Raw genomic sequence first — 13,950 nt, forward strand, 5'->3', positions numbered from 1 at the left:
TGGTGGCAAAAGAAAGAGGAAAAAATAGAAGAGATTTTGGTACTCTAGTCAGTAATTCATTTACGTGTTTGTTGTAAGTAGGGTAGTAGCAAAGAGCAAATCATTCCATTTTTGAGAAGAATGTATTCCATTTCTAAGACCTCTGAAGATGTAAGTTTCTATCTGAAGAAATAGTAGCATACCCCATGTTTGGTCATCTGTATTGCTCTGTTAAGCTGGAAAATAAAGATCAGGTTTTGAGTGAACAACTATTCTTGGAAATGCCTACTACTGACATAATGCTTTGACTGGCACAGTGGGGAGAGGAAAAGAATTTGTAACACAGTCCCTGATGACATGTTAATGGATTCTTTTTCAGAGGAACAAACACACCCACACAGACTCATAAATAGGGTAAAAGAGAACAACCCAAAGCTTTGTATGAAACCATGTAATAAAAACCGAATATGATCAGGTAGCAAGTATTAGAAAAAGAGAAGATCAGTCCTGGCTAGAATCACTGGGAAGGGGGGCCCCTGGGTGGCTCAGTTGGTTAAGCGTCCAACTCTTGCTTTCGGTTCAGGTTATGATCTCGTGGTTCACGGGACCAAGCCCTGTGTCAGGCTCTGCGATGACAGCACGGAGTCAGCTTCGGATTTGCTCTCTCCCCCTCTCTCTCTGCCCCTCCCCCACCCAAAATAAATCAGTAAACATTCCTTAAAAAATGATTGGAAGGATGGGAGCTCACTCTTCAAAGACCGATGGGGGGAATCATCTTGCTCAATCTCCTCTCACTCTTCAGAGGGCAGCCTTTTCTGAATATTGTGAATAATAAACACGGAATCTTTTTTTAATATTTATTTATTTTGGGGAGAACAAAAGTGGGGGAGGGGCAGAAAGAGAGGGGGACAGAGGATCCGAAGCAGGCTCTGCGTTGACAGGCTGACAGCAGGAGTCCTGTGTGGAGCTTGAACTCCCGAAATGCGAGATCATGACCTGAGCCAAAGTCAGATGCTCACCTGACTGAGCCACCCAGGTGCCCCAAAACACAGAATCTTTAAAGGACAGGTGTGGCTTGTAATCAAGTGAGGCTTGACTTTTCATTTTTAATTAACTGTGAATGGATACTTTGGAAATACTGTACTGTACTGAAATGGAAAGGACTTTTAATTTTAAAAGCTCGTTTGAGCCAAGGTGGATGTACCCCTTCGCACTGAAGCTCTTTGGGGCACCCTTACCAAGTGGGCCCCATTGGAGGCAGCGAGACCTGTGTTCATATTGTTCCTTCCCGGAGTAACTCTTTGAGGCAAGAGTTTCTTGTCATGCACAAATGCTTCCCGTCTGATCAAAAGCCTGGTTGGACTATTTTGGGCTTTGGCTGTAGAGGGAGTTGTTCCAGATGAGACCAGGGAGTAATTAGCTCATGCCTGGAAGGTGACACCAGCTTGTCCGAACGTGCCAAATTGGAAAGCTGAAGCCCAGAGCCTTGCTTTGGAACTGACCCACCTTTCCTCCCTTATTTTTAGCTCTCAGTTTGTTATTCAAATGCTGGTGTGACTACCTTCTAGAAAACAGACAAGGGAGGGAAGTTGGCATGGACAGATGTGGCTGATACCAATCAGTCCCCTCGCCGTCCCCTTCCAGGATTTGCACAGAGACGTGAACTTCCAACCTTTCGGTTCCTTTCCTTTTATTCCAGCAAGTCCCACCACTGTTACCCAGATGAGCTTGTCCAACCCAACCATGCTGAGGACCCACAGCCTCTCCAATGCCGATGGGCAGTATGACCCGTACACTGACAGCCGATTCCGGAATAGCTCCATGTCCCTGGATGAGAAGAGCAGAACCATGAGCCGCTCGGGTTCATTCCGGGATGGCTTTGAAGAAGGTAAGCAAGGAGGTTTACCATTTGAGGTTATGCAGTGTGGTTAATTGGCCCTCCACACCAAGTTCATGACCTGAGAGCCCACCTCTAAGGGTTTCCAGCCAGCTGTCTCACTCACTCTGGGGGTTGGGGCTGGGGAGCTCTGCATAGCAGGGTCTGGCTCGTCATTGACCTCGCAGACTTCAGGGAAGAGGCTTCTGAAGAAACATGAGTGAACTTGGAGCTGACCAAGTTCCACTCTGGGCTTCTCCCTCTTGGACTCGGGCCACAGCTTCTTGGCATGTGCCTCCATCTTGAGGTTCCGCTGCTGGCTCACCATGTTGGCAGAGTGAGTTTCTGGAGAGTTAGTGCATTTCCCTGTGCTGACGCACCCTTGTGGCTCTGGGGGCCTGTGGGCAGCTCCAGAAGTTTCTGTCTCTCAGTTTATTAAGTTTATTCGGTTAAACCCTTTCCCTTCAGGTATGCCCTTTTTCTTCTTTGCTCACAAATTGTGAATACGTTGGGTCGGATCTTTATGTTTTGTTCATTTTAATCAGAATTTTGGGAGAACATAGCTGTGGGCTTCTTTGCCAGCTGTCTTCCTAACTCGGTTCATCTCTCTGTCCCTTTGTTCTTTCACTTAAGGTGGGAGCTAGGGAAGCAAGCAGTCAAAATGCTGTGGAGGGGCATCAGCCCCACCCCTGAAAAGCTTCCTGAAGGTGGGAATGACAGGACATTAGAATCAGTCCTCATTTGACTAGTGGTTAAAAAGATGGAGGAAGACTTCGAAGGTCTGAATCTAGTGCCCCAACTTGGGTGTATGATCTTGGACGGGTTGCTTCGTGTCTCTGTACTTCCTTTTTTTGTTTTTTGTTTTTGAGAGTGGTAATAGAAACCAGCTCATGAAATTATGAGAATTCAATAACATATACAAATGTTAACCCAGTAACGTTATTATACGTCCTAGGCTGTAGACTCAGTGTCAGCCGAGATGTCTTGGCAGCTAGGCAACTAGGAGTCCCTAGCTAGGGGATGGGGACTCCCAGAGCAATTGAAGCCCAGGCTAAGGCCATAGCTCTAGTTGTGCCTTGTGCGTGCGTGCGTGCGTGTGTGTGTGTGTGTGTGTGTCAGTGGCAGAAGAGAATGTGGAGGAGGGGAGGGTGTTATGGGTGTTTCCCCCTACTCCCAGCCCCTGTAAGAGTGGGAAAGTATATGCCCAGCATCCTTCTGGGAGGAGACAACAAACTTGTCTTAAGAAATCCCTGAACAAATCAAGAGGGAAAGAAACCGAATAAAAGCTTCTGCTTTTGCCCAGTATACTTGTTTACAAAAATTGTAAGAGTTTAGTTACAGGGCAGTAGCCCCCTGGTTCATCTTCCTAGAGACTTCAGTCCCTTCCTTTACCCTGATTTATGTGTCACTTGCATCCAGTGACATCCAGTGAGTGACAGGGAGCAAGTCTGTAAATCCATATTTGGGAGCCTGCTGGGACAGAGGATTAAGGAAGGGTGGAGCCTGAGTTCCCGAAGAGTGTTTTGCTCGATTGAAGAGCTAGAAATGAGCTCTCTAACCACTCAGGGCAGTAGTAATAGTGGATATGTTGACCCTAAGGTGAAGGAGTAGGCGGTTTGTCTTGAACTTTTTTCTAGTCAGTGTGCTGGCCAAAGCATGGCCACAGAGCATCCCCCAGCCCTCCCGGTGACGACTCCCATAGGGAGTGGGTCCTGTGCTCTATTCATCTTCCCTGTCGTGTGTGTACCTGAGTGAACCGTGTTCAGAACTGAAACTTGTCCAAACAAGCAGACTTCGCCTCATAAAGATCCAGAACCATTACAGTATCATCATCAGAGAGCTTTTATTTATTCCATCTGGAATCAAGCTGTCAGGCAGCACAACCGTTGAATATCTGGGATGTCAAAGTGACATTGATAAAAAATGCTTGCCCACAAGCAGTGTCTAGACTTTTGTAAACCCTAATGATTCATGGTGATGTGGAACTGAAGGGCAGAGGTAAAACTCAAATTTGAGAGGTAGAAGGTAGGGACTGCGGTCGATATACTATGAACATGTAACAATTTCATCTTTTGGGAAATTTTGCATCAAATTGATTTTCTTTCTTCCAGGGATATTACATTACAAAAACAAAATAGAGCTTGTGCAATTAGGTGTTTTCAATTCCGCTGGGTAAAGAGTCCCGCCCCCCTTTTGAATTTTTAAATCCCCGTGTTGTGGAAACAGTTGGGGGAAATTTTTACATCTCATGTTTGGGCCAAATGGAACCTCCTTACAAGAGTCCATTAGGTATATCATCTGCCAGAAAGCAGGATAGAAATTTAAAAAGAATTAGCACAAGTACTTGTGTGAGGTTTTTGTGGGATTTAATTAGCACTTTCCATTTTGAAGGAAGTTGGAATCATAAATATGTAGATTAGGTGCAGGCATGGCCCAGATGCAACCTTTCAAAGTTATTTCAGGTAAATTAATTTCCATCAGATGCATTATGCACTCAGAGTCAACTTTAATAGCGCACGTTTAGGGAGATGCTTGAGGCATTTTTAAAATGTATGTCTTTGGATGAAAAAAAAATCCAGGGACTTTACCAATCATCCCTAATTGCTAATGCAATCTAAATCGGTTCTTATGGAATCCATAGGAACAGAACAGCTTGTTAATAAATCCTTTTTTTTTTTTTTTTTTTTTTTTTTTTTTTTGCAATTTACTTGTGTTTCTAGCCCCTGAGTCGTATTTGTGATTTAAATCCTGTCATGTCTGTTGTTAACCATGAATGAGACCTTGGGTAAGGGACTTGGCCCCGCTCAGCCTATTTCCTGTTCTCTAAAAGGTAGAAAATAATTGTACCTGCTTCAGAGGATTGAAGGGAAGATTAGGTGAGATAAATCCCGGAAAGCATTTAATGCAAAATGACTTCGAAAGAGGTTTATAGCAAGTATTCAGTCAGTGGTGGCTATTGTTAAAATTGTCATGTTTGGTTTTATCCTCCTCCCCAAAGGCCATTTCATTGCTGTTTTATTTATGGCAAAATCCAGGCAGAAGAAGTAGCCTGGGGGCTAAGGTCCTAAGCTCTCGATTCTCAGCCTTCTGTGTCTCTATTCAGTCCTACCTTGACATTTGGCTCTGCCTTGGTCACAACTGGGCTTTTTTTTTTTTTTTTTTTTTTTACCTGATCCTTCATCAGTGTGTTCTCTGTTTTCACTTATGCTCATCTTCCAGAGGGTGGTCCATTTGCCATCTGAACGGTGTCTACAAATTCTCTGTGGTGATGGGGATCACTTCAAACAATAGTGTAAATGAGAAAGCGCTTTGATTAATATGAAGCTGAATATATATATGTATATATACATGAGATGCCAGGTGTAGCAGCAGGGGCATTTGATTGCTTTTTTGGCTAGAATATGCCCTGTTGTTTCACTGTGTCTATACACACACACACACACACACACACCTGTGCTTAAAGAGGGGGTGAAACCATGTTTTTCTCAAATATGCATTTTTCGCTTGTTTGGTTGCAGCTTGTGTCTGTGTACATTGGATGAGGGGCTGGGGAAACCATTCTAAAACATACCAGAAGGCTTTAACAAAAAAAGCCTTTCAGAAACCAGTAAATCCAGTAGAACCAGTAAATCAAGGGCAAAAGTATCTCCAGACTTCTGATCAGCAATCCCGTTCCTGAATGCTGTGTGACCTTAAGCAGACCATTTAACCTCTCTGGATTTCAGATTACTCAGGGGCAGAGATGGCCCACACAAGCCTCTGCTGGGCCTCGTAGCTTCAGAGTTTTAGAGCTATGGGTATAGGGTGGGAAATGCATGGCGTGCTTTTGCTGTTCTGGCTTTGTAGGTCTTGTGTGCATTTTGCTGTCCAAAAGTATCCAAGCCACATAACCCAGGCTCTGATTCGGTTCAGTTCACTTGAAACAAGGCCAACTGTAATGGTTCAGGCAAGCCACATTCAGTTTGGGGTTGACTCTGGAAATCAAGAAATCTTCTTTTGGATTGCTATTCTTTTGGCCTTGCTATTGCTATTTACCAAGTGAGAGGAGTTAATTGCAGAGAAAAATAATTACCTCCACTGAAGCCTGCCAGATATGCTGTTCTCTGCCTGCGGCCCTAAGCTTGCACTAGGATATTGCTGAAGGCAGTGTCAGTAAGTCTGTGTGTACAAGCTAGAGAGAAGAAAAAAAGTTCCATTTTCCAGCAGCCCAGTTCCACACTGCAGCCCCATGCTGGCTGAGCAGGGAGTGTGACCAAAGGGTGGCTACGTATTACCCACGTCTCTTCCCCCAACTTGGCCTCCAGTATAATCTGCCCCTACTACCCGTGTCATGGGACTAAAGTTACTTACCCCTTTAGAACATTAGGCCACTAGGTTGGAGCATGAGAGGTGTCTGCTAACATCTGAACGTATTAACACTGAAAGCCGTTATTGGCCATGAACACCATAAACTGATTTCTTATGGGCCATGGGCCAGAGAAGTCGTGGGTGGAGAAGATCTGTAACCCTAAGCATTGCTAAGGAAGGTGGATGTGAGTGATGGTATAAGGATAGCCTCAGAAAAGCAGGCTCCTTCTAAGAGAGAAGAGGGCTGGACAGGCAAGCAAGGAACTGTGTGGGTTCAGAGGAGGGAGGAGGTGCATCCAGTGGCAGCAGGCAGGGAAACGAGGAAAAGGTCCATGGAGAGACATTGTCTGAGCTGATCCTGGCGATGTGGGTAGGCAGAAATGAGAAGCGTCCTAAACAAAGGGAACTGCGTGGGCAGAGACTCTGAGGCAGATGAGTGCAATGAAGGGCATGCTCGAGAGAGAAGTGCGGGATTCAGAATGTGATAGGAGCACATAAAGGAAGAGCTGGAGGTCGGGAGGTTTATGGGAACACAGTGTGGAGACATCTGGGTGGCGGGCTGAACTGTTGGTCGGATATCTTGTGGGCAGGTAGCTTCTGCCGACTGCTGATCTAAGTTGAGCTCGCTTCTTGGGTGGTAAGTGCAAGCCGTTTAGTGCACGTGGAAAGTTAACTCCCCAGCCTCCCACTCTCAGACCACAGGGGACAGCGAGTGTGGGGGTAGAACATTCCACTCGTGGTCAGGAAAGCTGTGCCCAATTAAAGGTCTCTGATGTCTCCACGGGCATATTTACATCTTTCACAAAGTTGTCGAGAGATTCCTAAGAAAATGTCATTAAAGAATCTAGTTCCCAGAAAGAGAAGTCAGCTGGGATACTTAGTCCAAGAAAAGACCATGTTTTAAAGTTGTATGAAAACAATAAAATGTCTCCCCTGGCTGGGGACAGGAAGGGGCGCGAAGAGGGTGTGAAGATGGTTCTAAGTCAAAGGTACCAGTCAGGAACGAAAAAGAGGACACCGCTTGCTTGTCATTTTGTACACATGGTAGAAATCGAAAGAAGAATCTCTGTTTCAGTAGATGTATCTTCTAGACAAGTGCTCTACTACAAGTACATCTAGAATGAATTTGCTATGGTCAGCAGCCAGCCTCCTGTGTTGATAACAATCGGCTCATCTTTGTGCATACACAAGTAAGAGTTGCTAGCAGGGTACAGAATAGATGTGCAACACAATCTCAACCCTGAAGGAATATGTTAGAAAAAAAGAAAGGAGTAAAATGTGCTGAAATGGAACAGGTAGCAGGTTGCCTCTGGGTAATAGAATTATGAGTCACGTAGATAATGGCAGTGAGTATGTTTTTTTAACACTTCTCTGTACTTGAAAACTTTTATTTAGTAATCATGGGTTATTTTCATAGGGGAGAAAGGTATTTAGAGGTTGTAGGAAAAAAATGTGCTAAAAGAGAAAGAGACTCCCTTAGCAAATTATTTTATTTGACTCTGTCACCAAATGAGGAAAAGTTGGGTCCAGGCGAGATTAAGCTGCCTATAATGTTGAGTTTCTCTTCCTCTCTCCTTCTTAGACTCCATAGTAGCCGGTTGTGCAGTTCACCTTTTTTTTTTTTTCTTTCTAAACAGTTCACGGATCCTCGCTCTCCTTGGTTTCCAGCACGTCTTCAATTTATTCTACGGTGAGTATAAATCAATGCTGTATGCATTGCTATGATCATGAGAACTGGGGCTCCTTTATCAAGTATATCAAGAATAAAATATAAAGTCATTTCTCCTAGAGAAAGCATTTCCATTATAAGGGAATCGTTTAATAGGGAACAAGATTTGAAATTCACAAACAGCTGTTGATCATAATGTATCAACCAGTAAGTCAGGAGCTCACTTTGTTAAAGTGGCATTGTGCTTTGGGTGGTAACTAGTTAGAATGTGTGAAAAGCCTTGGCCACCTGCTGGTAGCCTTAGAAAAGAAAGGCCTTAAATAACTTAGTCTTCTGTCTGCCTCAGTTTCTTTATCTGTGAAGTGGAAAGAATAGCAGCCCCTACTGTGAGGGAGATGGCCTTTCACGACAGTATAAATTCCTTCAGGGCAAGGACTTTTTTTGTTTTCATTCCTAGTGCCTAGAACAAAGCCTAGCATATAGTAGGTGTTCAGAAAATAGGCTTGAATGAAATAAGAAAATGCATGGGAAGCACTAAATACAGTGTGCACAGCACAGAGTAAGCTCTCGAAGGTTGGCTATCATCATTGAGTGGTCTACTGAACAAAAGCCAAATGGAATCGAAAGATGGTACTGGATTTGTTCAGAGGTTTTTACTTTTTATAGCTCTGTGCATGGCTATTTATCTTAAAAATTTTAACTTGGGAATTCCTATAGGAAAAAAATCATTTTACTAATTCAGAATTGGAAATCCTTTAGCCCTTAGTTCCATGGAGGACAGATATTTTAATAAGTCAGTTTTTGGTAACGCCAGGCTCCTGGGCTAGAGACCTCGCGGGACAAACTGTCTATGGCCCCTTATAAGTTTAAAGGCCATGCTGGAGTCAAGTTAAAGAGACCAGAGCCTAACTGCTCTTTCTTAGGCCGATAGCAAGCACAAACAGACTTCAGTGAGCGCTGACATGCTCTGATTTGAAGGACCTAGAGAGGATCTTTTCTGCTCCACCCACCTTGCCACCTCCAAACACCTCGTTCCTCAGCCAGTCACCTTGTCCGAAATTTCATCACAGAGTCCTCACTTTCATTAGTAAGAAGGATTGCTGAAGCCACTACCTACTAAGAAAGCCATAGACATGACCTTCTAAATCTCAACTAGTACATACATGAAGTCCTGTCTTCTAGAGGGCAACTCTGCGACATGGGTGCCAAGATAGTACTTTCAAACCTAGATTTACTGCTTTGACAGGATTTACTGGCCCTGTGTGGATGTGAGGCTCTGGGCTACACCCCAAGGATGTGGTGCGGGTGGGCAGAGGAGCCTGCTGCTGAAGGAGGAAGCCAGACGCACCCAAGGACACCTCGGGACCTGGGACCCTAGTTCCATAGGGCGGGTGCAGAGTGGCTACCACAGGCATCGCCATCCCCAAGCCCCTTGTTTTCCCAGTGGAGTGCCCGGGGTTTTCCGTCAGCGCGGAGCAGGAAGGTTCTTCTCAGAAGAGTGAGAAATGGGGGCCGGCCTGCACCGGCCAGCCTTGGAGGGAAAGAGCATGAATCCGCCCCCCCCCCCTCCCCCGCTGTGAGAATTCGGACCTAGGAAGCCATCACTTGCGTTTCCTGGCTGCACTGCCTTTGTGCAGCCCGCTGGAGGCTCTTAGCATCCAAGGCCTTTCAGTCGCTCTTGCTCTGGGTGTGTGGACAGGAAGCTGATGTTTTCATGAAATTTCAAATTATGCTGAGTTGATAAAAATTCACACGTTACAAAGACCTAATAATAAGTTTCCACTTCATGTGTAACTAGGCAAGAGCCCCGAGGCCTAATCTTTGTTTTTTTCCTCACTATATGACTTTGTACAAATTATGTCATCATTCCGGGTAGTTGTCAGTTTGTCCTTGCTGTCAGGAAGCCAGTGGTCTCAGAGGTAGGTGCCCACAACTTCTGACATTCCACCAAGTCATTGATCAAAGGTTCCCCTATACTGTCCTCTACATGTGCCTTCTCTGAGCATATAGGTTACTTTTGCAGACTTAAAAAAAAAAAAAAGTCTAACATTTGCCTGTTTCCACGCCAGAGTAGTCTGCGAATTCCAAACTGTATCTGACTACGTTGCTGCCACCAAGCGTGGACATGTGGTCCCTCATCTGTTATCAGCCACTTGGTAATAATAGAATTCTGAGACTCAGACACCTTGGCAAATGTTAAAGCGAACAAGTTCTCGTTCTAAAAAGAGATTGTTGGAGTTTCGTAAGTTGCCACCAACCCAGACCAAAGAGTCTGTTTAAGAGCTGAGTGCTGTTGAAGGCTCTTATTGGATGATAATAGGTTTTTCCCTGAAATCTCTGTAATTCTTGGATATTCAAGAATGCTCATTCTGGCTGAAAATTGCCTGTGATTTTAATTATAAAGGAAAGAAAAGGCAACAGTTGCTGAGCGACTGCCATGAAGAAGTCATGGAGTAGACTTTGCCTTGCAGTGGAGAAAATGGAAGGTGCCACATCGGGCATTAGACCGGCTTTCTTGGCCGGTAGAGGGCAGGAACTGCTAAATGGAGGGAGGCTCCTAGCTTCACTTAAGAGCTCCCAGAGCAGCAGCCGGGGGTAAGATTAAGAACAGGGGTCCAACCCTGAGACAGTGGGCAAAGTGACAGTGGCAGAGGTACGGGGAAGGGGGGGAGTATTAGGCCCGTGGATAGGAGTGTTTATTTATTTTTTTTTTAAATATTTCTTTCTTTTTTTAATTTTTTTTTAACGTTTTATTTATTTTTGAGACAGAGAGAGACAGAGCATGAGCAGGGGAGGGGCAGAGAGAGAGGGAGACACAGAATCAGAAGCAGGCTCCAGGCTCCGAGCCATCAGCCCAGAGCCCGACGCGGGGCTCAAACTCACGGACCGCGAGATCGTGACCTGAGCCGAAGTCGGATGCTTAACTGACTGAGCCACCCAGGCGCCCCTAGGAGTGTTTAGAAGTAGGGCTCATCCCATATGGATGGTTCACCCTGCTGACCGACCTCCGTCAGCCGCCCAAATGTTAGATAGCTGTGACATTGTCACTGTTAACTTTGTCCTTTGGGTCAGACTCAAAAGTCAGGGACCTTATTTCTGGAAGGCCTCCATAAGAATGTAGCCGTAGTAAAAGAGCAGGAGAATGTGCTTGTTAAGATCCTAGACTCGAAAGCCAGACTACCTTGGGTCCAGTCCCACCTCTCCCTCTTAATAGCTGTGACCATGGGCAAATTATTCAACCTCCCTGTGCCTCAGTTTCCTCATTTGCGAAATGTAAGTGAATAATGTTAGTACCTACCCAAAGGGTTGTTATGAAGACTAAAAAGTAGAAAGGGCTTAGAACAGTCTCTGGCACGCGATAAGCATTCCGTAAATGCTACTTATTACCAGACTGTAAGCAACATGCGGTGAGGGACTTTGTCATGCTCACAGCTGTATCCCAGGTTCTTCAAACAGTGCCTGGCACACAGTAGGATATCAGCAAATATTTGATAGGTGGTGGTAGTGGGCATGAATGGATGAACAGGTAAACAAAGAGGGACGGGTGAATATTCCCAGAGAGGGAAGAGGAAGTCCTGAGGACACCTCCCAGCATTTTCCTGAAAGTGTTTCTTAGATGAGAGTGTCCAGCTGTGTGACTTCAGGCAAGATAACCTAACCTCTCTGTGCCTCATAAGGAATACGGACCTATTCTGTGGGGTTACTGCCAGAATTAAACGATTTGGCCCCCGTGTTCCTAAAACCCAGCTGCTGCTGTTCGAAGCCAGCTGGAGGAAGGACCCTCCTGGAGAGGATCAGGAGTCAGGGCAATGGGGTGAGGAACAGGGCGAAGGGAGACCAGACAGGAAACAGCCCCCACCTGCCCCAGCCGATGGGTGTAGGGTCTGCAGGGTCTAATGAATCATACCGGTAGTTCTGCATTCTGAACTAATAACAAAAGTAGACACCAGAGTCAGATGCTGATATTTTAATAATGGGTTTATCACTGGTGAAATTGGCTTAAGACACACATCTAGCACCCAAGGACAAAACAGTCCTTACTGATTTTTCACTTGCCTACCTGGCTCCCAAGTCACTGCTCCAACCCTGGGGAAGTGCAAATGGAGGGGTGGAGAGAAGGTGGGAACACTTCCAACATTGCCCAGAATTGGAGGGGGAGTTTCTTCCTTTCTGGGCCCCTGTGAGAACCCAAGGAGAGTGAAAGAAAGGTTCCCCCTGCTGCAGGTTCCCCCTATAGGAGGAGAGAGGTAGTCTTATGGTCCCTGGCTAGCAGGTGGCTGTGTCACCACAGACACAGGGCCCTGGATGGAAGATTCTGCCAGTCAAGGGCCCACGGGCTTCACCTTTACTTCCCAGAGTAGCAGGAAACTGGGGGACTTGAGTTGGGGCAGCAGGAAGGTGAAGGCCCATTCTTCCTCACAACCTGGGGAATCAGCAGACAGGCTGATGGGGCTCCCACCTTCCCTCACTTCGGAGGCAGTGCCCCGGAAACAGGAGAGGGAGGAATGACATGGGCAGTTACCCCGTGAACAGTCCTTTTCCCCCAGCTAGGATTGCCAGATTAAATACAGAACGCCCAGTTAAATTAGAAATTCAGATTGACAACAAATAATTTCGGGGGCGCCTGGGTGGCTCAGTGGGTTAAGCGTCCAACTTCAGCTCAGGTCATGATCTCACGACTCGTGAGTTGAAGCCCTACATCGGGCTCTGTGCTGACAGCTCAGAGCCTGGAGCCTGCTTTGGATTCTGTGTCTCCCTCTCTCTGCCCCTCCCTCCCCCCTCCCTCCCCCCTCCCTCCTCCTCCTCCTCCTCCTCCTCCTCCTCCTCCTCCTCCTCCTCCTCCTCCTCCTTCTTTTTCTTCTTCTCCTCCTCCTCCTCCTCTCTCAAAAATAAACATTAAAAAAAAACCAAAAACCAAATAACCTTTTAATATAAATTGTCCCCAGTGTAGCATGGGATATACTTATTTTTATTTGCTAAATCTGGCATCCCTACCCTGGCTCATCCCCTTCTCATCACACCTTCTCCTGAGCACCCAAACTTATTATCTCCACACGGGAGCAGAGGGGCTCCTCACAACCAAAATCACAACCAAAAGTCTTCCTAATTTCTTAAAATAATATGCCGTCTGTACTTGGCCGTTCTGATTGGTCAAATTAACTGAACCAGTTTATCCAAAAAAATAACACCAGGAACAAAACTCATAACTTCGGGACTCCCGTAAGCATCCAAATGTGCTATTCGCCACAGGCTGCATTGCGCTGTTCTTTGTTCCTCAACTGGTCTAATTTCCCTTATGATTTCTTTACAGCCAGAAGAAAAATGCCAGTCAGAGGTAAGGAACAGTTTGCCGGCTGGATTTCCTCTGTCACTATTATCAGTTACTTCACCCAGCGCCAGCTGGGAATGGACGCTTTGAGCAAGTAACTCTGTCCCTTGCCGTCTTTAGATTCGCAAGCTGCGGCGGGAGCTGGATGCCTCACAGGAAAAGGTTTCAGCTTTGACCACCCAGCTGACAGCAAATGTGAGTACAGATACAGGGCGGTAGCTATGGGAGGGGGGCAGCCACTGCTCCCTTCCGACATTTCCTCACGGCCGCCTGGCCCCGAGCACCATGGAAGCAGTACGGTGTGAAGGGCAGGAACTTTGAGCATCGTGGGTGTAAATGTCTGCTCCGGCACTTTCCGGCTCTGTGTTTCGGGCAGCTTCTTTCACCTCTGAGCCTGCACGTGCCCCTCTGTGCAGTGGTGGATGGTGATACTTAGCTCTCTGGGTCGTCAGGTGATCAGTTCTGGAATCCATTAAGTGGTCAGAAAAGTTCATTTCCCTTTTCTTCCTCTTTCTGAAAATGTTCATCTTCAGGAGAAAAAAAAAAAAAAAGCGAAGGCTCCAGATAAATAGCTGACTGTTCTGTAATTATAATATGCACAATTACGTGTTCAGGAAGGGCTGCCAACCAGCATTCAATTCAACAACTGTTTATGTGCCAACTATGCCCCGGGCACTGTGGGTTCAACAGCAGAGCAGACACCGTCACTGTCATCTTCGTGTTCTTTGGTACGGCAGAGAGACAAAACAC

General features: G+C 46.0%; 1 protein-coding gene across 2 annotated transcripts in view; it reads left to right on the top strand.

Annotated features, from left to right (window-relative positions):
- Positions 1-13,950, top strand: part of NAV2 (neuron navigator 2) — a 324,049-nt gene that overhangs the window by 268,700 nt on the left and 41,399 nt on the right. For both annotated transcript variants that reach the window (XM_042904228.1, XM_042904227.1), the window contains 4 exons: positions 1,679-1,867; positions 7,840-7,892; positions 13,183-13,206; positions 13,321-13,395. In XM_042904228.1, the coding sequence (XP_042760162.1) occupies positions 1,679-1,867; positions 7,840-7,892; positions 13,183-13,206; positions 13,321-13,395 (341 nt within the window). The remainder of the gene's footprint in view (positions 1-1,678; positions 1,868-7,839; positions 7,893-13,182; positions 13,207-13,320; positions 13,396-13,950) is intronic.

The sequence above is a fragment of the Panthera leo genome, chromosome D1 (genome assembly GCF_018350215.1).
Source record: "Panthera leo isolate Ple1 chromosome D1, P.leo_Ple1_pat1.1, whole genome shotgun sequence".
Lineage (NCBI taxonomy): Eukaryota > Metazoa > Chordata > Mammalia > Carnivora > Felidae > Panthera > Panthera leo.